This window comes from Rissa tridactyla, chromosome 6 (genome assembly GCF_028500815.1).
Source record: "Rissa tridactyla isolate bRisTri1 chromosome 6, bRisTri1.patW.cur.20221130, whole genome shotgun sequence".
NCBI classification, from domain to species: Eukaryota; Metazoa; Chordata; class Aves; order Charadriiformes; family Laridae; genus Rissa; species Rissa tridactyla.
Genome location: NC_071471.1, coordinates 56,792,436 through 56,817,324, shown reverse-complemented (window position 1 = coordinate 56,817,324; position 24,889 = coordinate 56,792,436). Strand labels below are relative to the sequence as shown.

Here is a 24,889-nt window from a genome sequence, read left to right as displayed (position 1 = left end):
ACTGTGAAGTTGAAGCATCAAGAATCTCAAGAACACATTTAGATAATCAGGGATTTGGCCACGGAAGATGTCTAATAGCTGAGAGGCCTGGCCTGGCTATTAAATGTTCTTGTAAAGTCCCATTAGTAGCCTCTTCCTCTTGTTTCATTTACCTCTCAGCTAAGCCGTCAGGAAATGAATATTTCAAACACAGATTTCCCCTCCTTAAGTCAGCTGGTTTTGTTGAGGTAACTCCTCTTAAATGTCTTTAGTAAGTAAAAGTCAGTTCAAAGATTAATGTCTAAGGATAAACTCCCAGCAGCTTGTGATACTTGCGTTTTTACCTGTGGAACTATTATTTGCATATTCATACAAATTATCTACACAAATGTAGGAAGACAGTGCCTAATGGTTATTGTATATACTTTATATAAGTTCAGACTTGTAAGCGAAAAGGAAACTTCCCTCTGTTAATTTACTGTAATCATTTGTGATTGGTTTTTTTAGCAAAAAACTACAGTCCATTCTATATTGTTCTTTTACCTATTCAGGTCTTGCTAAGATCACAGTACCAGGCAGCACTTGTATCTAGCAACTATCATGAAATTAGAGGAAACATATTTCAATAAATATTGTAGTATTTTATTTTTGTGCAGCTGTGCAGCCTTGATATAAGTGCTGCAGTTGTTATGACTACAGCTAACTTTATGTAGCTTCCATCTATCTGTACTTGTACAAGGCACTTGGTTTTGATTTATTTTCAGGTCACGCCACTAGATCTATACACCCACACCACTAATGACACGTCATTCAGATTCAGAATAGATACTTTAGAGTTAGAACGCTGCATGAGAAATGATGCACAGCCATAACTGTTAGTTAGAAAATGCTTTCTTTTTAGACTTTAACTGGGTTGCGATGTGGCCGTTCAATATTACGATACTGGGGTTCTTTCACTTTTCCTCTTACTTTTGGTTGGTGATAAAATCGCTTGCGTGGTATGTACGCGTGTGTGCATGTGTGTGGCCCAGGCTGGGTTGCTCTTTGGCATGCCTTGGATCATGACCTTTTGCCAAACCTCAGCAGTAGCTCTTGGGGAAAAAATGTAAACATACAACCAAATTTACTCTGGTTTCTTTATTTAGCTCAGTGAAAGTTGATACTCATTGCTGTAAGGCTTCAATATTGCAAACTCTTTGCTAAATTAGAAAATGGGAGAAGCTAATTTTATATTTTAATAAAAGTAATTTTGTAAAAAATACAAGTGGGAGACAAGCAAATAGATTCTCCTAATGTATAGTAAGAATTGTAAGTGATTAACAGTTGTGATAATTTTATTTATTTATTTTAATCACATTTTAGTCCTCAAGGATGACAAGAAGGAAAACACTTATTTTGTTAGGCCAGAAGTGCATGGAAACGTTATGGGATAATACTAATTACTAAGAAAGTGCCAGGATCGTGGGTAGTATAATCATCTACAATTTTCTGAGAATGTTCTTACTAAAATGACCTACCTAATTTAAGTTTAATTTCCAAAATAAGGGGACGAGATGTCTTGTTTGGGACAGTGCAAGTGATGGACACTTTTTCTTGAAATGGTCTGCCTTTTACTAAATTAAACTGGCCTTTTTTCTTCCTGTAGATGATAGTTTAAGATTATGCTGGTTTTTCCTATGTGGTTACAAGTTATGGGGAAACAGAGCAGAGTTTCCATAAACGAGAACATACAGGATTTCAGTAAATGGAAGACCTTTTGTCTGCTTGGTTATTTTGACTGGCATTAAAACTCACCTGCCAACAGTTTGCCACTCATACTGACTCTTTTATATTTATTGTGAGCTGTTACCACTTTTGGCTATAAGAGACAATCACTTCACCAAATTGCAGAGCATTTAGATGAGTTGTCAGTTAACACAGAATGTGTGTGTAATCGATATAAAGATTAATGATTAAAACTGTCAGTTTCCCCTGCCTTAAAATGTGAATATTTGCTCTGAACTATGCCTCTAAATGGTTTTCAAATGTCCCCCAGTGCAAAACCTGAGGTAAATCAGCACAGGTCCAAAGGATTTATAGTATTGGGTTGGGGGTTTTATTTTGTTTTGTTTGTTTGTATTTTAAGTTTTAAGGATACAGAAGTTTACGTGACGAGAACAGTGTTTTCCATGTGGACGCACTCCTGTAACTTAAAGAACTTCCTTCAACCTGAGTAGTTACATATTTAACGTACTGTACAAGCAGAGGGATCTACATTTCTTTCATGAGGATATTGCCAGTAATGCTGTCTACAGAAAGCTAAGCCATGATGTTTGGTGTGAACAGAACCGGAGCAGACCAAACTGTTTAGTATCGAATATTTGAAGATTAAAAAACCCGAGGCTTTGGCTAACCCACACAGCAAAAATCCTAAACCGTCGAAGGAAAATACACTCATGTAGATTAACTTTTACCAAACTTATTGACTTGTCTTTGCGAGCTGATGGGACGCTGAAGAAGAGACTGCAGAAGTTGTGTATAAACAGTCTTGTTTATGAGAAGGTGTGGAAAATTCAGGGTTAAAGGAATTGTCACAACTTCTTGAGCAGATGAAGGCAGAAGAAAGATTAATCTAGTAGCTGCTGCTGGTATCAGGGAACTAAAAGGAAACTGTTTGACCACAAAATTTAAAAAACCCTAAAGCTTCTTCCAATTCTTAGAGAGTGTTTTCGTGGTAACAAACATCATTCTCTGTATTTCATTTGTGATTGAATCAGCCACTGTCACCTTCATGCAAATCCAGTAGAAGGGAAGGGGACCAAACAAAGGAGAAAACTGCTTTGCCTGGATCAGGGAATAGGGAGAAGGGCAGAACACCCCCAGGAGGGTGGCTGTAGCCCCTGATTCCTCTCTATTGCCCATGGGGTTGTTGTGTGCTTTGCCAGATAAGAACCAGTGCGAGCAACAACCGTAACATCTGTGTTTCTGCCATTGTTTTGCTTATGTGATTTCCAGGAGGAAAGAAAGAGCTTAGATCTATGCCTGAAATCACTCGTAGGCTGTGCAGTTTTCTTATGAATGCTCAAACCACCATCACATTCCTTGCCTGAGCTCTGCACCTTTCTGTCTCCTGAACTGACACTTTCCTTTTTTCTTCCCCTCAGTCTGCCGCCTTTTCTCCCCTGCTGCTGGCTCGTGCTGCTGGGTTCCTGAGACTATGGGGAATTTCGTGGGCTCTGACTCAGTCCCTTTCCCAGGCACTACAGCCGTGCTTATCTCTGTACTGCACAGGAGCAGGGCAAAGGAAGCACTTCTGGGCTTTATGCTTTTCACTAGCTTAGCAACAAGTGAGGGACTGCTATTGTGGCTCCGGCAAATAAGAATGACCTATGCCATGTAATGTGGGTGCTTGAAATACCTATATGTGCGTACAGTTATGCGTCACTGTTTTAAAGTTACATCAGTACTGGACAACTGGAAAAGCTGCTGTATTTTTAATATGTTCTTGTAATATCCATTGTATCTGTGTGGACTGAAATTATCATATGCTGAGGGGGGACCTTATCAACACTTATAAATACTTACAGGGTGGGTGTCAGGAGGATGGGGCCAGGATCTTTTCGGTGGTGCCTGGGGACAGGACAGGAGGTAATGGGCACAAACTTGAGCATGGGAAGTTCCACCTAAACATGAGGAGGAACTTCTTTACTTTGAGGGTGGCAGAGCACTGGAACAGGCTGCCCAGAGAGGTGGTGGAGTCTCCAACTCTGGAGACATTCAAAACCCGCCTGGATGCGTTCCTGTGCAACCTGCTCTGGGTGACCCTGCTCTGTCAGGGGGGTTGGACTAGATGATCTCCAGAGGTCCCTTCCAACCCTATGATTCTATATTTCATCAAGTTTATTTGCATAATGAACAGATAATGTTTTATTAGTGAAAAGCCAATTGAAAAAACGGAACTTTGGAACATCTTAAAGAAGCTAAGATAAAAACAGTAAGAAACTAAACCACTGATTTTCAGACATTCACGGCTAGAAAATTTTCTAATGTATTTCATAGCTTTATGAATGCTTGTAACTTCAGCTAAATTACTTAAATCACAGGTACTCTTAATAAGTAAACCTGTATGCTTTGCAATACTGACTTTTTAAAAAGACTCAAAGCAGAGCCTATTGTTTGATTTCCGTTTTCGTACCCTTTTCCTGGTCCTTTGCTTTTTTCAGTATGTCACAAGATCAGGTGCAACACATAGTCATGATGAAAGCACTATGTAGAGCAAGCAGGAACAAAGAAGAAACAGTAATCTAAAATTGTTGGACAGGTGATGCTACCACGTATCATACCTCTGTATCATACCTTGCTGATTATGCAGTGTAAACTTCAAGCTGAGTAGACTTTACCAAATGCTAAGTGATTATCTTGAATCTTGTTCACAGTTAGGAATTTACAACTTAAGCAACTGAATATCTATATTTTCTAAATGGATCTGATATTCCAGGGTTGGGTTTTGTTCCATCAAAATTGCAGTCTTGGTCTGTTGATAGCTCTGCATTTCTTATACGTAAGACATATTGTACAAGACGTCTTGCACAAAAGTAATCAGAATATCTTATCACCTTCTTAAGGACTCCTGGTGTTGCATGTTGCAAGCTGAAAGCTGAACTTGACCGTTAAGAGTCTGACTGAGGTCTTTGTTAGGGATGGATCACGCATCAACATCATCACTAAAACGAAAAGGGTGTGACACACAAATTTTTGGAACTGTATTCAAAAGATCTGCAAAAATGACTACCAAAATACAGAAATATTTATTTATGACTTTGTCTTTGAAATTAAAATATATCCTACCGTGAACTAAACATTTGGGATGAAATCTTTCCCTGTTGAGGGCAATCACAGCTAGTGGAACCAAGATTTCACCTAGTGTGCATTTTGTTTGCAGTAAAATAAAAAGCCATGAATAAGATGACTCACGTGGCTGTTGATACATCCATACTTCGGCAGAGTCAAGCAGTGTATGTGCTGCAATATCCTGGAAGTGGCCAGTCTGAGAAACAACACTGATATTATTGCGCACCAGTCATTCCCTATGAATTGCAAATTGTCAGAAGATGAACACTGACTCTACAAGAATTTACAGCATTTATCTCCTAGGCCTGCTTATCTAATTGCACTGAAGGCATTTCCTCAGGGTTCACATCACGAAAGTCTTGAGACAATTCAGTTGTAAATCTCTGTGGGGACTGAGCTGAGAGCAATGGCATGGCCCCAAGCACTGTGCCAAGAGCAGACAAGATTACTAATGCCAGTGAAACATTCTTTATCTGCAGACGAGATTACTAATGCCAGTGAAACATTCTTTATCTGCTCAACAACCAATCCTCTGGATTGTCACCAAGTGCAAAATGAAGCACCTATCTGCCAAATATGAGAAATTGCTTGTATTTCAGGACAGAAACCTGACCTATCTGTTTGTCTCACATGCCAGCTGCTTTGCCTACATTAGGTGGAAATGAGAAATTTATTCAGTGTAAAGTGCACAGCACAATGAATAAGCAAACTAAAAGACTCTTGCTTTGCTGACTGATTATTTTCTTCGCTCATTGATTAAAACATTTTTCCTGGGGCAAGAGTGGGTGGTAAGCTTGGTTTGAAAAGTATAAATAAGAAAAGAATTAAAACAAGCAGGTTTGGGGGTTTTTTTTTTAACATCTGATCTTAACCATCTTCTTGGAAAAATATGTTTTTATAAACTGCAAATTATGTAATGTTTTTGATGTTACCATTTTAAAAGAAATTAATTCTTGTTTTTAGCTAAGACAAATAAAGGTTAGAATTTCATTGCATTTCACACTGCTCCTCATGTGTAACGGTAGTACAGTAAGTAAAGTGATAATTAATTGCTCCTCCTATTATGTCTCTCTAGAGATCTGAAGAATAATTTGATCAGCACAATTGAGCCAGGGGCCTTCCATGGACTTTCAGAACTCAAGCGCCTGTAAGTATTAATTCCATTTGAATTATTCTGCAAACTGTGTTTGTATCGACATTTCTATCCTTGGACAACTCAAATATGCCACCAAGCAATAATCACATAAGGACACTGGCTGTAAAATAGAAAATCACACACCGTGCTTTTTAAATTTACCAGGCCTTTTTCTTCTTTCTCTCCTTTTTTTTCCCCATTTCCCCTTTCTTTTTTACCTTTTCCCATTTCAAATAATCTATTTGCTCTCCAGTAAATGTCCTAACAAGTACATCTATAAAGGTAAAAAACATGCTTAATTAATGACTTAGCAGACAATATATCACTATAGTCATTAATCAGAAATAAAACTAAGTGGTTTAAGTATGTGTGAACAATGTTTTGTTCTACAGTAAGTTTTTTCATTGTGTAAGGTCTACTATTATCACAGACCTGGTCTATAAAATAAATTCTTAGACAGGAAACTTTGTCATGCTTTCGAATTTGTCTACCATTTTCATACCTCTCACATTGACTCTGCTTGACATTTTTTATTTTTAGCATGGTTTTCTAAGGAAACAAGACTTATGCAATATATTGCCTGTCCATCATTCTTGCATTCTTCTTTTTGAAAAGGTTCTTGTGGTACTTTTGAAAGGACTGACTGATTTTTAAACGACATTTGTAGAGAGTAAAAATATCTAAGTTACTAAGATCCTACAAGTGGGCCTTTTTGCTTTTGATTAACAAGGACTACAGACCCTCCTTAGTTCTACTCAGCCTAAAGGAAAAGTGAGATGAACCCTTTTTCAATTATAATTTTCCAAGTGAGAGCATCCAAATGTCCATGTAATGGCTAACCAGGCCACCAGCACGCACCAGAAATCTGCCTAGCCGTCGTGTGTGCTGTCGTTTGTGTGATGAGAAAACCTATGAGAAAACAGGGATTATTTTTGTGGGATGGGAAGATTTAGAGGAGAAGGAATGCAAATCCACAGAAAAAGAAATTTACAAATCCTTCTGCTTTTCTCCTCTGAGGTTAAATTCCCTAACGGCTGTGTACAGGGAACACTGCACAACCTAAGTAAAAGATCATACAGGTAGCGGTATTTTCTAACACCAACCACTAAGTTTTAGTGCATTTGGGTAGAAAGCCAATGACATAATGATGATGAAGTCAGAGTAGCATATATATTTTTAATACAAAGAAAAACATTAGGTTGAAACTTTCTCGCTCGCTCTGTATATAGGGATAACAATACAATGAAATGATCGAAATGAGTACTAATTGTTGCTTTGGCCGCATACTCTAATAACACAACCCTGACCTCTTGTGGGAAAACCAGGAAACCTGTGCAAGTCATGGGCTGCACATCTAAAGACTGCACAGGTGGAGGCTTGGGTCAGCCAGGAGAGGCAGGTCAAGGATGAGGAAGTCATTAGGCACTGGGAAAAGTGACAAGAAAAGACTCTTCAGCAAACTAGAAAAGGCAACCTTGGGATTTATCATGCTAGATCTCAAAAAACTCCTCGTTGCTGATATGAACAGGTAACGCTGGGAGCAATCTAGATACAGGGACTTGATTAATTACTAGACTGCCACATGTTTGGTACAAACCGTGTAGTCCATGGTAAACAAGAAAATCTCTGCATTCCTTCACTGTGCAACTGTTGGGTAGCAGGCAGTTGAGCTAAAGGAATAAATAGTGTAAACTCCAGTTGAATGCTGAATGTAGTAATTACTTTAAGACTACATTACATTCACATCTTCTTATTTCCCATGTAAAATATAAATGATGCTGTGAAAAGCAGAAGCTGATATAATATGGACAACTGCAAGAGATATGGCTATGGCAAGTCAGACAGAAAAACTGCAGGCTGTCAACATCAGAATGTTTTCTGTGAATGATTTGGAGAACCATAATAATTTGTATTTGAATGACAAACTGAATTATTTCAAGGGTTTACTCAAAAAGCTACACACAAAATTGATGAAAATTGAAAATTTATGAAACATTAAAATTACGGCACTTGGTTATTCAACAGAGGAGTTTTGTTTTCCCTGATGTCAATTTTACAAGTCATCATTAGTAAGTTAAATGTCTTACTCCTGAAAAGGAACACCAGCTTTGTACGTTATGAATTGAATTATGTCTACTATTACATGTATTAGTCTGGAGGAATGTGCAGCAAGTTGTCTTTTCTTTTTGCTAATATTTTTTTAGAAAACATGTTTTGCAATACTGAGATTTCAGCTACTGCCATAAATCTTATTGTGAAAATAACACTCATTGAAGTAAACTTTGAGAAAAGGGTATGTAGCCTTTCACTTTATTAAAAATACCAACTTACTGGGTGCCACACTTAAAGAAATATGTACTTGTTTTGATTAGTTTTGACGAAATTTACTTTTGCTACCCAAATTATGCCCCACATAGTGATGCGTTTCTTCCGTATGTGTTCAGACTTTGCTTAGGCAGAAGTAAAGCATTGCCCAACCAAGAATTCTGGGTAGATTCTCGTTTACTGTTTACCTCTTCTAATAGAAAGATATCTATTTATAGATATATGTATTTGTATGTTTGTTTGTCTTAAACTTGCATTTTTAGATTTTCTGTGTAGCTCTCATTAGGAGAACTTAAAGAATAATGCTAATATGTAATTATTGCACTATATTGTTATCCACACTATTTTCTCAGCTGTTGCCTACTTAATATCCTTGACAAGCATTTAAGAAATATTTTCATTCGAATGTGATGTTTCATCATTTAATTGTACAACGATATAATCTTTGTCTGATAGGACAAGACTTTGCAGTGAATTCTAAAGAAATTGCCTTCACATTCTAGCTAATTGGATATGTCTCCATGAAAGCAATAACTAGATTTTTCAAACTACAACCCTTATTCTCCTTTTTGATGACTTTAGTGTTCTCATATAACAATAGAAAAACAGGGAATCCGCACAACATAACAAAGGAATTGGAAGACTACTACTGATTCTAAACCAAAAACATATTCAGATCAATGTTAACATTTTATTGGATGTATAATCACTTAAAATCCCTATATTACTGCAATTATTTTAAAAAAAAACCATACTTGATAAGAAGGAAAATTTGAGTCAAGGTTGAAAACCAAATATGTAAAAATTAAACCCTAGTTCAGAACGCACCAAAGGGCAGCATTCATGGTGTTATCACAACATAACTGTTCGTCCCTACTTTTGTCTCCTTCCTGTAAGTATCCCATACATAATGTTGTATGTATGACTTGTACAGAAAACACCCATTCACCTTTCTGCAGAGAAGAGTTACGGAACGTAATGCCTTGTACTGTTTGTGGTCTAGACAGCCACAGTATTGCTCTTCAAAGACCTTGCCAAGTGCTTATCAGGACTGACCTTCTTACTCACTCAAGAATTAATTGCCCTCTGGTTTCTGCGATTTCTTCAGCAAGAAAGGATTCTGTCAATGAGATGAGATATTAGTAAACAGTAAAAATATGTCAATTTTTGCTGAATATTGCATGCAACAAAATGCATAGTATTTTTCAGAAGTAAATGAATAGATGCTAGTAACTTTGATAAAGAAAATTCTTTATATTGGAAATGATTTTTTTTTTATTTGCGACATATACTAATGACATTAAAATGTGGTTTTATGTAAGTTGCAGGATGGTGTGTTTAATTGTGGAATATTGCTCAGTAATGGTAATACAAAAGTTGTTAAATCTATTTAATTCAGTTATGTTACACTATGGACAAAGGTTTTATTTCTTGTTTGTCTCTAGCCCCTTAAGAGTTAAAGAGGCTGTATGTGATTATGTATATGAAAAAGACAGGCCTAATGTTTCACGTTTTTTTTGTTTGTTTGTTTCAGGGATCTTTCAAATAACAGAATTGGTTGCCTAACACCAGAAATGTTTGTTGGACTTAACAGTCTTCACAAACTGTGAGTATAATACCACAGGAGAAATCCAAACTGCCACATGGTTTACCTGAGTACAGTTGGCAATAAACTTTCATTATAAGAAAATTATAGGTTTTGTACTAAGAAAAAAATTTCATTTTCACATTGCAAAGAGGCTGAACATGACATTTCTGTTTGCTTGTCTCAGAAACAATTCAAGGTCAAGCACACAGATGAGACGTTTACTGGTTAAAAGGGATACATTGCTCTTTCTAACCATTACGGATCAATTAGAATTTTATAATTTTTTTTTTTCCTTAAGTGCGTTACATAAAAAAATAAGCATATACTCAGACAAAAAATGTATGAAGTGTCAAGCAAATGTGGAATATCAGGGTATTTAAAATTGCTTCAGAAATATCAATTTTAGACAGTCTAAGGTGTTGCGTTGTACACTTTATTTGTCATAGTACTTTTTGAGTGATTAGTTTATCATATGCAACTGCACTGGAATATGCTCTAGGGAGCAAAGCAATCAACTTGCGTATCCATAAGCACGCCAGGGCGCTGTGTGATCAATAGGTTATCAGGCTATTCTAGAAAGAGCACTCAGAAAACATGAGAGTATGATAGTATACCCAGGCTGTTCAGTTTTGGGGATAATCAGATGACCTGGAAGAAGAGATAAAATGTGCAACGACGAAGTTTGCTAGTAGGTACTAAGTTAACCAAAGAATTAGAGAGAAGGGTTGATTTTTAAGGACAGCAGTAATGTACAGGACTGGGCAGTAAAATGGCAGATGAAATTTATTGTAGATAAATACTAAGTGATGGAAGGGAGAAGGAAGCTCAGTCTGTTCTGAGCTAACCATTAACATGCAGGAATGATCTTTTGAGATTAGAGTGGGTAATGCCATGAAAACATCTGCTCAGTATCATTTAAAAAAAAAAGGGGGGGAGTATTATTAAAGGAAGAGAGAACAAATTGGAGAACATCCATCATACAGTAAAAAAGCAAAGAACCTGCATTTTTAATACTGTGAGCGCTTCCAGTCTGCCCACCTCAAAAAGATGATGAAAACTAGAAAAGGTTCAGAGAAGGACAGAATGGAATGGCCAAAAGTGTGGTACAGCATAGGAAAGTGCTAGGAATTAGTAAATTGGCTGCGACTTTCCTGGCTGGAAAGGGACAATTCACAGGAAGGGCCCTGGTTTAAATGGACATTTGGCCAGACCCAGAGGGCTCTGTGTCTTCATTGATATCTGTCTTCATTTCTGAATGGGAAATACATTCCTGTACTGCATCATAGTGTGTTACAAATCTCATACTTTATTTTCTTCCTCTCCAGCCAGTTCTGGCATTTCCTTAGAAAAACAGGGAAATCTTTCTAGAAAGATCTGCCATGAGGTCAAGATGACACCAGGTAAAAGGCTGAAATCTGGCATGCTTACTGATCACATTACTGAGAGTAACTATGCCACATCTTCTCTGATGAAAACAAGTGAGAATAGCTGATGGGAAGAGCCTCGATAGCATGCTGATGACCAGGTGCAGGCTGCCCCTCTTTTTACTCGTCTAAAGATGAGTTGACAAATTGGGCAAGACCAACTCCGCTGTTGAGGGTTGCTGGGTCTCCTTTTGTTGTGCACAGTGAACATGACCGTGACTATATAGCCAGATTACCATAGGAGGTATGTTTAATTCAAAATGGTGAAGTCAACTTATTAAATGGAAGGTGCCTTTAGATGCTAGGAGCAACCTCAACAGAAACTGTTCAAAACCCTGATCTCTCAGAAAAACATGTCTAAGAGTTCCATTCATAAATCTTCCAGACTTCATCTTAAAAGCTAATTAGAAGTTAAATACAGAACTTCAGTCCTGTGATGGTAAGGAACAGAAATTCATTCACAGTGAGTGTACAACATTTATTCTGTGGCAGTGTTTGGCTGTACTATCCCCTTTCCTCTGAAGACCAGGAAAGAGTGTGGCAGTATATCTCCTCATCCTTCACTGATACCAGAGATGTCAGAAAAAGGCACAATATGCATGCTACATGCCCGTAGTTACTGGGCTGATCAAACACACCAGTACAGCTTCCTTTTGTAAAATCGATTTGCCATATCCCTGCTCATTCTAGTAACCCGTGTACCTGTCCCAGCGTTGGCAAATCTTTTCTGAGCATGCAGATCCAGAGAAAGTCTCCCAGTTCCCTCTACACTATTGTTAACACCGTGTCTTCCTTCCTCTGGTCTTTTTGTGCATCCTAAGTAAATATTTATGTTTCCCTCAAGATGGAGCTAACTTTCATTTCCAATGGATGTAGATCCAGAGCTTTTTGTATTGTTTTCCATCTGAGGCCGCAGTTTATTGCAGAAGTTTGAATTAAACCTTTCTTAAGTATGATTCTCAAGTGCCGTTCTTGTTACACTTTTCACTTTGAATATTATTTAATGAAATTACTACACATCTCATCTTCAAGAGTGTTCACCTCTCCTTGTCTGATAGTTCTCTTAATGTTGACCAGTCGTTGGTTTTGTTATTATGAGATTTCATTTTCCTGTGCTTACATTTCTGAGCCAGTCATTTGTGAAAGCACTAAATACAATCAGTCACAAGAGTGTTTGTGCAGAACACTAGTAATGTCTTACTCCTCTCCCTTCTATCCTGTCCATTATCTTACAGTGTCTTACAATAAATGCACTTAACGCCAGGTTCTTCATGCTTTAATGGCTGTTACGTCCATGCATCAGTGGAAAAAATGATGATTCTGGTAACTGTAGACCTGTTAGCCTGGCCTCATTGTATTTGATGCAGTAAACGAGTGAGTTTTGAATGAAAGAAAAATGGAAAAAAATGTTGGCAAATCAGAAATGGGGAAAAAAAATCAATATACATCTATTGGAGATGTATCATTTAATCATATAAAAAAGAACACTAATTTTCTAGACAAGGAAAATTGTTTCTTGATTTTCATATACATGTAACATGATACCACTTAAGCAGGAGAAAACCATTAACATTTGTACTAGTGATTTCATGTGAGTGGTATTAGCCTAGAAGGCCTCTGGTTGCTCAGGTATTTTTCTGATTTTAACTAGTTCTGCAAATCAGTATTCATATTGTAGGTGATCTTGGGAAAGATAATTTCCAGAATTTAGTGTGTGCTCCTCCCATAAATACCTATAATCCAAATGACCGACCTTACTGAACAGAATAGAAAACAGTGGTAATAGGATATATTTAGGGAATATATAATATCTACTCTTTCTTCCTTTCTTACTTATAATATAGTAGTATTGCTAAAGTGTCTTTTGCACCTTGTTTTAGTATACTTTCCAAAGTTTAATTTAATTTTTGGTAATTCTCATTGTCCCTCTATGCTTCCTGTCTTTTTGCTAACGTTTTCCTGTTCGTTATAGTCTCTCTACTTCTGTGATCTTTTTAGAACTTGCATTCTTTTTTCAAGGTTTAAGATTTGGTTATTGATCCATTTAGTCTATCTTCCATTTTTCTCATTTGGGTTTTAAATTGCCTTTCTACCATTGACTTAAAAAATGGGGCCATCCTGCATTCCAGGTCAGGTACTTTAGTAGTTCTTTGCTAGTTACTTTATTTATTTATTTACTTTTTATTTCAAAAGTCTGTCCTTTGAAATCAGAGGCATAGTAATAGATAAGTCTAATTTTCCCTTTCGTCTGAAGTAAATCAGTTCATGATTGCTATGGCAAAAGTTATGACTTTCTGTTTAGTAGGGACTGTCCTCCTTAGCAAAACAAAGTCAGAGAGTACCATTTCTCTTGTTGGGTCAGTGATTATTCTGTGAAGAAATACAACCACAATCTCAATCAAGAGGAACCACTCCCTGCTGTTCATAATATCATTTGTTCCTTGGTCTCGGAAATCTCATTTAATTACATATTGCTGATAGTAATTATTTGAGCTGGGATCTCAATTTGCCTCTGATGTAAGAACTGGTGATTTCTCGTTGACTGCAAGCTAATGCCACCTGGTACTTTTCTAACACTTTCTAGCTTTTTTTTGTATGGAAGTTCATACAAACTTCCCGGAATCAAACTTTTTAGACCTGTTTAAAATACAGTAAGTCACCTTTCCGTTGCTACTGATACTTCTGAATTATGCTTACTTGTCATTTCAGGAGTATGAGAAAGCTGTTCTCTGAAAAGGTTATGGAGAAGCATTTACTCAGTGTAACATCAGTGTATGTAGCTGTACCAGGGAAAAGATGACAAGTTCTTAGACATGGAACTGGTTTCAGAGCCACCAAGTGTGGTTTAGGTTACTGAAGGAGCAATATAAAGAAGTATACATACGTGTTGATTTATGCAGTTGCTGATTGTGGTAATTAGAGCTCTCCTGTGTTATGTTAGCAGAGATGAAGTACAGAAGAATCTTTGCAGGCTGTTATCAAAACCAGTAGGGAGAGCCATGAGTCCACTGGAAGGAGCAAAGGACATAAATCTTTTCATGTACCTTCGGTGAAGTGCAGGGATGAGATTTTCATACACTGTTTGCAAGCAGAAATACCAGGTGAAATAAAATAACACAGTGTATTTCAGGTGATCTTGTAAATTTAATTCAGTTTGAAAAAATGGAATTAGAGCTGAAAAATCAGCCCTAGGCCCAAACCGACATTAGATGTTTAACCAAATGACGTGATGCGTTTATCTAAACTGAGTAGGGCAAAGGTATGTTTAAATACTTTGCTAAAATGAAGGATGAGAACTGCCTGAGCTTTCAGGGATAATGCAAACACTCTTCAGAGGGCTTGGTAGTTTTGTGCAGCCTATTTTAGAACCGGACAACCTACAGGATTCTTGAATTTAGAATAATTTAATTAGTAGTATCTTCTAGCATTGTTTTGAAAACATGCACACATAAAGAAACCACAAAAAATTCTCAGTCTCTTGATAATGTAGAAAAGACGACTTTTACTCCAGTTGCAGTCAGGGTCAGGATGTGTATTTCAGTGAACAGGAATTGAATTTCAAGTTACTAATGAAATCTGAAATTTCACACAGCTCCTGAAATTACTGCAGCCAGTGAGTTGTGATTATGTTCCTTGAGACTGATCTAATTTTTACACCTTCTTGGATTTGATGATTTGTACTCTGGAAAATGATTCCAAAATGCTTTCACATCCTATGACAGATGCAGCTGACAGTGCCTCAGACAGTATAAGAGAAGATTTATTATGTCTTCAAAGATATTAGCTTAACTTTTTTGGCTTATATATTACCCTTTGGCTGTGTTTATGTTATGATGAGGTGCACATATTCTAACTAGGAGTGACATAATTGAATGCAACAAATCTTCCAAATCTCCTTCGGTCCCTCAGTGGCCATGTTTCAGTGCTTTGTTCCAGAATTACGTATGCAAATATATTTCTGCTAGGTAATGGAGCTGCCATCCACATTAATTCTGTTTATATTTAATCTAAATATCAAGAGCTGTGGAATACTGGGATGATGCCACTGTAGTGATACACCAGCTTTAATTTCTTTAGTCCCCGTAAGTTAGCTCTTCAGGTTCTGAAATGCTGCAACTTCAAATCTGTTTCAGCAAGGAGCTTCTGCTGGATCTTCCTTTTGGAAGTTCGAAACAGAACTTCCTCCTCACTTCCAATTTTTTGATTAAAGTATATCTGATTTATTCTTCATCCTGCCTCTGCATCTTCATCAGCAGTTAGCTTTATGATAATATTATACCATAAATTCTTGTGTGACTTTCTTGCTGTCATTGAAGCAACTAATCACTTTATCTGGTGCCAGAAATAAAGTACAAAACCAGGAAGGTGGTGAATCAAACAGACCCCACTTCAGCAACATCAAGAAAATACGCACCATAACCTCCCCTCTCTGTATTTTCCCCTCCTATCCCAGTCTTTTTGCACAGAAGATCAATCTGTCACCCTTGCATTCAGCTTTTGCTTTTTAATACTGCTCGTAAGAGTGAAACATTCTTCATATCCATATACTCCTGCTCCTACCTATATTTTGCCTCAGAATGGTCCTTTGAGACCCATTTGTCATTTATATTAAAGCTTTTGGCGTAAGTATTTTATTAATTTATGTAAAGGCAAAAGAGTATTTGGTATATGAAAAAAATAAGTGTAGGACCTTATTCGTAAAACTAAAATGTTTTACCTCTGATATAAGAGAAAGCACATGTTTCTGTTAATGGACTAAGTTAATGGCATAGTAAGTGCTATCAGCTTTGGAGTGCATTAATTTGTTACGTTTGAAATGTTTGCAAACTAGGTGATACAGATGTTTTTAGAACAAATGTCCTTTCAAATCAAGCAAGCGTGGGTTTCAGGATATCTGAAATGGCGGAATTTCACAACGTTATGCATTTGGAGAGATTTTAATATATAACATAAATGATGTAAACTGACAGAACCAAGCATTTGCCAGAATCAGATATCTAGCTCAGAAATACATGTGTTATTGGGGTGATTTAAGAAGATTTCTGAAAGGTTTGTTAGAGAAGAAGCTATTCCCACTGTTGGAGATCGAGATATTGTAATTATGTGTTTCTGCAGCATAGAAATGTATTGCTTTATGATTTATACAGCCCTGTGAACACGATCCTAGTTTGTTAATTATTAGTAGTAATATGGAAACTTCAAACCAGGTCATTGCCAGAAGAATACGAAAGAATATTAAAATTGGCTTGCTGGCTTTGTGCTGACTTTTGAACTGTCAGGAACTCAATTATTCCAGCACTTGGCAAAACCACCGAAGAAAAGGGTTACGTACTTTTCTACCATGGTAAAAAGAAACCGAAAACCTGTAAATGGAACGTGAGTCAGGATTTTTTAGGTTAGCATAACGTAGGTCAGCTCTGGCTAGATATCTTGGTGGATTTGGTAGGACCTATGGAAAGTGCATAGATTGAGTAGGCGCAGAATGGGCACCGCTGGAAGGTGCATAGCTACCATACATCTGCTGTACCCTGCTACATCAGCTGTGGAAATGACTTACAGTTTTTCCCTGTTTCCTGAAGTATTGCCCAGAGATAAAGCCTTCCTTTGGCCCAAATGGAATTACCAAACTTCAGACTTGGCGTCGAGCTTGTTTTGCGGTATGAAGCCTGGCCAGCTATTTAAGGGGAAAGCTGGGATTTGCATCAGATCAGAAATGTTGTCGTACTGCAGTGGGGCAAGGCAGAGAAAAGAAACCCCCTGTATTTCTGCCTTCTGGCTGCCATTCATGCAAGGCTAGGCAAATTGCTTTCCCCGTCCTTCAGTTCAGCATCATCGTCCTCTGTCAGTAAGTTTATACCACTGTAACTGCTTTCATATTGGTGGAACCACTTCTGATTTACTTCAGTGTAAATGTCAGGGTTATCAGTTTCTGATTTAGCCCGTTTAATGTCCCGGTTCACTGAGCTGCTTCAGCATATGCCTCGTCAGGGCTTGTGTCCAATAAGCACATGAGTAGATCCATTTAATTTTAAGTAAAGAGGTAACTGAGTCTTTGTGAAATGCTCAATAATTTTAGTTCCCCTTGGTAACTCCAAAATATTAAAGGTATAGAAATAGGTAGCTACAGGCAAACATTCATTTCCACCTTTAGACATACCCACACTCAAAAAGATACTGGAAAGCCCTTCCATTTCCAAGAGTTTTGCACCACAACTGTATTAAAGGGCCACTGTAAAACAAAATCTTAATGATGAGTTCAATTATATCAACACATCTCATCATCACTCAATATAATGAGAAATAATTTCACTTAACATTGCTGAGCCAGTTTTTCTGTATTAGTAGAATTTTCCTTTGAAATACCACGAAAATTCGAAGTGTTCAAAGTTCATTTTCTTTTTTTTTTTCATTATTTCAGTGGTGAAAAAATGTCTACAAAAGTAAGATTATTTATTGTTTCAGGAATGCTCCATAATTTTCTTTCTTAATGTAATTTATAAATTAGCAATAGTCACTCTTCTTTCGTGAATTCATTGATCCGTATGTATCTGTACAGGTTTCTGTAGAAAGCATGATTCTTGAGGGGTTTTCCTTCCTCACTTTATGAAGCTGGTTCAGATCTTTTGCAGCTTGCTACATTTCTCACTGGTGGAACATTGCTCCTGATCTGAATTTTATCTTCAGTTTAGTATATATTCTTTACTTTGCAGACGTAAGAGAAGTAAAATCAATAATTATAAAAACATCCTTTTTAATGAAAAAGTAATGAAACCATCTTCTTTGCCAGTCTACATTTTTTCCTGCGTGTAACAACAGTGAAGAGATCTGAAATTTCACTTATAGCTGAAATTTTGTAGCTATCCTTGAATTCAGACGTGTAGGCATCAGGCATTGGATAGAAAGGAACATGTATCAGTATTTCAAAAGTAGGTAATTCGTATGCTGTGAAATGTTAATCTTGGATACTGCATTAATTTTTCAGTTTACTGGTATAGAAAAAGACAGTATTACTTGATGTTAAGCATTTACTTTTTATACTATTAAGGCACTGGCAGAGCAATACTGTTAATCTAGGCAAAATTAAATTGCATCTGTTTGCGGGTATTCAGCCTAATCCATTCAGCCATCAAGACAAGAAATAGTAAAACAGTAGTTAAAATGGAAATGTCCTTAAATTAGGGATGGGAAGAATCAGTCTGTTTAAAGTCCTTTGTGATAAAACTATTTGTGTAGTTACTTTGAAAACTCATTACTGTTTTAAGGGATTGCTTGAATTCTTCTGAGCATTACTAAATTAAGACACTGTTTTTATTTCTTTACCTTGAAGTGGCATTCTACGTATACTATAAAAATGCAACATAGGTCTCACTGAGTAATGATTGTATTAAATTAAATTCTAGAATATTATCTTCTAGAATTCTGTTCTATTAAATATGTAGAAATATTCCTGTTTATTAGACTAAGTGAATTATGTGTATACCTGCTGGGAAAATAAAAGAAGCAAAAGCGTATGATTTGATTTGAACATTGCTGTCATTTACGAAAAAGCAATGTACAAATTTAAGTATGTTTCTACTGTTGTCAAGAAAGCAGGATTTCTTAATTAGCATTGGGACATTATACTCTATAACAATTTTGCTTTCTTCTTGTATTTGTTATGACTGACTGCAAATTGCTTTTTTCTAGGAATTTGTCAGGGAATATTTTTTCAAGTCTCATGAATGGACTTTTCTCTGAGCTGCTAGCTCTGAAAGCACTGTAAGTATCATTCCGTATGTTCGGAAATCTGAAATATTCAAGAAAAACATTAGAATAAACACAGCAGAGTTGAATATGAATTCAAAGAGGATTGTTTCCAGCAGTGCAGTCCAAATGTAAAATATGCAGTATTTTGTTACTGATGTTTGTCTCACTATTGATGAGCTGCCATCTTCTACCTGTCCCAGTGATAGACAGCGCTGACAACTTGACCCTGTTTCTGACTAGCCCAGTGTAGCCATCCGACTAGCATCCCTGATCTTCCACCTTTCCACGGTTTCATGCCTTACATCATATATGAACTCTAAATACACAAAAACACTCATGTTAAATATTTTTCCTGCAATTATAATAACAATTCCCAGTTATTTATATTCAGGGTACCTCTCTGAGACTTAAAAGTGTATACTGGGTACTTCTGTGGTCAAGTTTCTACTTAAAAAAGTGTATAGTAAGTGAAAGTATGTTATAGTATGACTTTCTACAGTAGCACAGTCTGAAATTGAATTCGGTAGTCAGTGATGCTGTTCTGTAACCAAAACCAGAATTTTGGCATAATGTTTTGGAAGTCATTAACAGTGGGACAATGTGTATTAGTTGTCTCAGGATATCTTTATAATTATACATCTATAATTATACATCCATAGTTATGTACGTATCTAGAATTAGTTCTCTTTGGAGTTAGATAATTTGAATCTGACAGAAGAAAGTATGTTTACGAAAATTGCGCGTGTACCAATTGTGATCTTTCTTTGCCTTTCTAGACATTTCAACACTGATTCACTCATTTGTGACTGTAATCTCAAATGGGTCCTGCAATGGGCCAGAAATGCTTCGGTTCGAATCGCGGAGGAAACAGTTTGTGCTTACCCCAGTGCTTTACAAGGACTGTCATTTCGTAACCTGAAGGAAAACCAGCTGAGATGTGGTGAGCTGTACTCTCACTTAACATTACAAATTGAAGTGGAACCCAGAGAAAATATTAAAAAACAGAAATTATGCCAAAAAAAAAAAGAAAGAGAGTAATAAATCTGACTTGCTTATATGCACAAGAAATTCAGGTGTATGGTACAGAAAATGCAACTAAGATTGAAACAGAATGGAAAAAATACAATTTCTTATTTCATACAAAATAATATATATATAAACATATATGTATAAAATATATAAACATATATATATAAAAACATATATATATATAAAAAACAAGAACACCACCGTCCTGTCTATGTATTAGGTAAAATGTAATTATGATTTAAAACATTAACCCATGATGGTAGCTCTACATAGAAACTGAGGATTCCTACAGGGATTTATAGAATGTTCCTTTCAAGTTATATCTCTGACAGTGTGGCATAAATGTCAGGTTTTATTCTTGTATTTTTCATTTTTATAAACCTGTAACTATACATTTTAGCACTGTGTCCTAGGGATGAATAGAATTTTTACAGTGAGCCTCAGTTAGGTGAATTCTACATTTGAAGATCTGTAAGTAAATCGCTTTGGAAAAGATTTTCCACCATAGCAAACATGATGGATATGGCATGAGGAAGCAAAGAGAAAAATATGAATGAGTAAAGAAAATACATCTCACACTGAACTGAGCAAAGCGCAGGCTAAAGCAGAGATTTTAAAAGTATCACATACTACAGAAAAAACATCGTTGCCTAAGAAGATGCTGGTGGGTTCCATAATCGGAAGTACAATTTCACACATACTTGATTAATCACAGAATCTTTGAATCTTTGGCTTTCTTGAATGACAGAAAATTGTTGGGATGGTGACTTTACTAATGTCTTAGAGAAACAAAAGGAAAGTCACGCTTTAACCCTAATAACAAGAAGAGGAACACTGTGTGTTTCTAACACATTTGTAGTAGAAGGGAGATCAGCGTTGGCTGGAGTAATAATGAAAAATCTGTTTTTAACAGCAAATAAAGATTTTAACAAATTGGGAGAGATGTAAAAGGATGTGAGTACCAGCTCCAGACGGTCCATTAGTTGAATTGTTAAGGAAGCACAGATACCTGTCTGGAGGCGAATAAGGAATGAGCTCTTGTGAGCAAAAGGCAGAGAAGTTTCCAGTAGCCTGTATTGCTGAACACTTGAAAATCTGCCATACTTCTCAAATATCAAGCTGCCAGCGTGGATATCTTCTTAGAGATCATTTCCCAGCAGGAAAAGTCCTTCTTCTGAAAATGCTGGAATGATCAGAAGAATTGATTAAAGACTGTTAATTGGTATTTCCAGGTGGCCAATGCATATGAGCCTGCGAATTTTACAGAGGAAATGAAAGCAATTTCTCAGAATTTCATATTTTATTTCCTAATGGGACTCTTTACCACACCTCTGACACAGGATTTATAATGCCCATCTTGTTCTCACGGCTATTTATAATGTCCACAGAACACTTGACAAGGTTTGTAATGACTGCCAATAGCTTGATGCTGCTTTTAATATCCGCAGAGAGCTTCACGGTGGTTTAGATTTCCTGAGCCTTCCACCAGCTCTGTAATGTCTGCCAGGTACTTCACGGTGCTCGTAATACCTGTTGAGCAGCTCACGATACTCACAACATTTAGCAATTTCACTTTCAGTAACTTAATTTGAATTTAGGCATAATAGAAGGCTGTCTGGCACCAAAACAATAACAGGTCTTGAGAATGTTTTAGAAATAATATCTGTTGAAATATGCATAGAGCTAATCAAATAAAGCATATCTTAAAGCAAATATTAAGGGATTTAAAAATTAAAATCTCCTGCATGTGAATATCTTCCATACTGTCAGACATTTTTATTTATAGTTACCGATCTTCCTTCTACATGCTAGAAGATGACATGAGGTATCGCAGTCGCAAAATGAGAAAAGAAAAGAAGAATGGCAGGAAAAAAATAAAAATAGAAGGGAAATAGCCAAGATCTTTGCAGGCGAGTTAGGGAACGGACCAAAAAGTCAAAGTATGTGGAGAAGAAGCTTGACGGTAAAAAAATTTGTGAATAGCTACAGGGAGCAGTTTGCCATGAGCTTTTTAGATTTATTTTATGTTTTGATGGGAGAAGAAATCATCTTTCAATTTCTTTCTGGCAGATCATTCTCATGCATCTGCTAACTCACGATAGCCAAAGTAGTCACCCTTTGAAAACAGTTAAAAACCTGCTTTGGGGATTTTTTAAGAGTTAATTTAAGTAGCTGCACCGTTTTGGAATTCACAGGGTTCTGCTTTATATTTCATTAGCAGCTTATGAGAGCTACTTAAATGTTCTTTAACAAAAATCTCCAACTCTCGGGAATGTTTGGCTATAAAACAATTTTTGACAATGTTGGTAACAAGGCTGAAAAGTTAGTTGATGGTAAAAGATAGTTTTGCCTTTGCCTTCTGCCTTAATCGTGAGGGACTGCAACGAATTCATAACGGTATGGACAGAGTACCTTTCTGAAAAAATGATTGTGAAATTGGCTTCATGCAGTGCCCTTGTTACTGTTTCTCCATGACTCCAAATAAAACTTACTCAATTTACAGGAGGAAAATTACATTTTCCTGAATACCAGTGCTATAAATTCCACCTGAGGTCTGATAGGAGTATGTGATTTTTCCCTTGCGCACATCATCAGCAGAAATGGATTCTGTAAGCCAAATTCTTTACTCAGGAAAGACACGTATGAGTTTTTGTCTTAAGGGGATGATGAAAGATTGCTCTTAAAGCTGGGGTTTGATTATTTACACTGATGAATGAGATGTTAGAATTTAGTTTCTCAGTCTCAAAGCTGTATTGATGCTATTGAACTAACAGCACTAAGTAGTAAAAGTTCAGTTGTTCTGCAAATTACAATTGACATAAACCTCTGATGAAGCCTTTTGCTGTTAGAAAACATTGACTCATCAAAACAGATGTTTGGAAAAATGCTGACTTTCTTGTCTCCCCCAGTTAGATATTGTTTAAAGTTTAGAGTAGTTGACATAATATCAGTAATCTTTAGATAAATTATTTGGTGAAAATGATGTAATTATTTTCTAAATTATACAAAATATATTGCAAAGGTCAAAGTATAAAAATAATTTTATAGTGCTTTAAGGCATTTTTATTTATTTATTTCCACCCCAAAGAAAATTATCTAATTCTCCTGGGACAGAACACTGTTTCTCATGCAGGTCTCCTACAAATTAAAGTATTGCTTTTTTCATATACGTTTTCTCTACAGATGTTTATAAATAAGTAATTGGGACCATGCTATCAACTGTTTTTAATTTTAAAAGAAATTGCTTCAAAAGTAAGAAAATATAAAAGGGTATTAAGAAATATATTTTTTTTGCTTAGCATTTGATGAATTTCTACATAATAAATTACATTTTTATTCCTTATCATTATGCATGTTTCTGTGCAGAGAGTGGATAGGTTTAGTTCTTTTCTTGGTGTCAGTAGCTTTTCAGGTTTTTGCAGTCTACTGTCCTAACCTTGGTCATCATACTGTTGCCTGGACCTATAAAGCAGACAGATTAAAAGAACTAGACATAGCACCTTATCGGTCCTCAAGAAGTCTAATGGCAGAGAGGCACCTAGGTTTTTTCCCAAGTCACTTCTCGACCAGATGGTTTGATATCTATACATCCACACCATCTCATCACGGCATTTCAGTCAAGTTTTGTTACATGTCAGCCTTCTTGCTTTTGTCCTTACCTTTCCAAGCAGTCTGGCAGTAAGCCTGATCAAACAATCTTTAACAGTCTCCCATGGCTCTCAGGCCATGTTAGCAGAACTCATTCTAGCCCTTTGTGTCTGACCCTTTCATGAGGAATTGGCTAAATGTAATGCCCCAAAACCATGTTCACCCTCTTTCTCTGTTTGTGTTGATGGAAAGCTATGCACAAGTCTTTTTCTTGGAATAAATGAATCAGTTGCTTGTATCTTTATTGTGCTTCTGCACAGAATTTTCTCATTTCCCTCTTCCTTATTTGCTGTGGTGTATTGAATGTGAGAAAATCTCCTTGCATGTTGAAATGCTTCAGGACAAGAGGACAAGAGTTAAAATCAGCATTATTTATTCATCTATATTGTGCACATCTCTGAAAAACCTGTGTCGTTGCAATAATTACAAACAAGGGCAGCCAGACACAATTAGCAAAGCTAGTATTAATTCATGTTCTTCGTGTGCCATCCTCAGTCAAGAAACTTCCAGAGTAAGGAAACAGATATAAACTCAAATGTTAGATACGTTCATTTTAAGGTGCAGTCTCAGGAGAAAATATGGTGGAAACAGAACTTGCAAAGCACAGGGTAACAGGAAACAAAATATCACAGCTGCGGCATTTTCTGTTCTTGTATTAACGTGGGATAGCATCTGTTTTTATGTAGTGTGTCGCCTACCATAATGGGGGTAGGATGGCATTCCTGGTCTCGGGAGCCTGTTTTTCAAAGGCTCTGGGTATCCAGAAGTTGGGTTTGAATTCTGTTGTTGCTCTGGCTGCTCCACGTTCATGAAAATCAACTGTAATGTGTTTCACCTGGCTTAGAGGGGTCATCCCATTGTTATTTTGGAAGTACGTGTTATGACAAAATATGTGTATTCTATTGATGGGTAGCGCACCCATTGGTTGTGATGAATAGAATTGTAACTGTTTATATCAAATTTGTAGTGAGAAGTTGTTTGGGTTGGTTCATAATTTACTCACAGCTTTAAGACTCAATTAGGACTTTCACTATGGATGACAGGGAATGAGCGCCCAAAATACATAGCTGGAGTTTTATCAGTATGAGAACTGTATGATTAGATTTCTAGCATGCCTTAGGGGGCTGTCTGCTGAGAAAAGTGTTAATGCTGAAGGAGAATAAAAATCCATCCTACTGAAAATAG

At 36.6% G+C, this 24,889-nt stretch overlaps 1 protein-coding gene across 1 annotated transcript in view; it reads left to right on the top strand.

Annotated features, from left to right (window-relative positions):
• LOC128911034 (adhesion G protein-coupled receptor A3-like) overlaps window positions 1-24,889 on the top strand; it is a 279,984-nt gene that overhangs the window by 94,890 nt on the left and 160,205 nt on the right. The window contains exons 3-6 of the mRNA XM_054205261.1: window positions 5,885-5,956; window positions 9,804-9,875; window positions 18,968-19,039; window positions 19,804-19,967. Of these exons, the coding sequence (XP_054061236.1) occupies window positions 5,885-5,956; window positions 9,804-9,875; window positions 18,968-19,039; window positions 19,804-19,967 (380 nt within the window). The remainder of the gene's footprint in view (window positions 1-5,884; window positions 5,957-9,803; window positions 9,876-18,967; window positions 19,040-19,803; window positions 19,968-24,889) is intronic.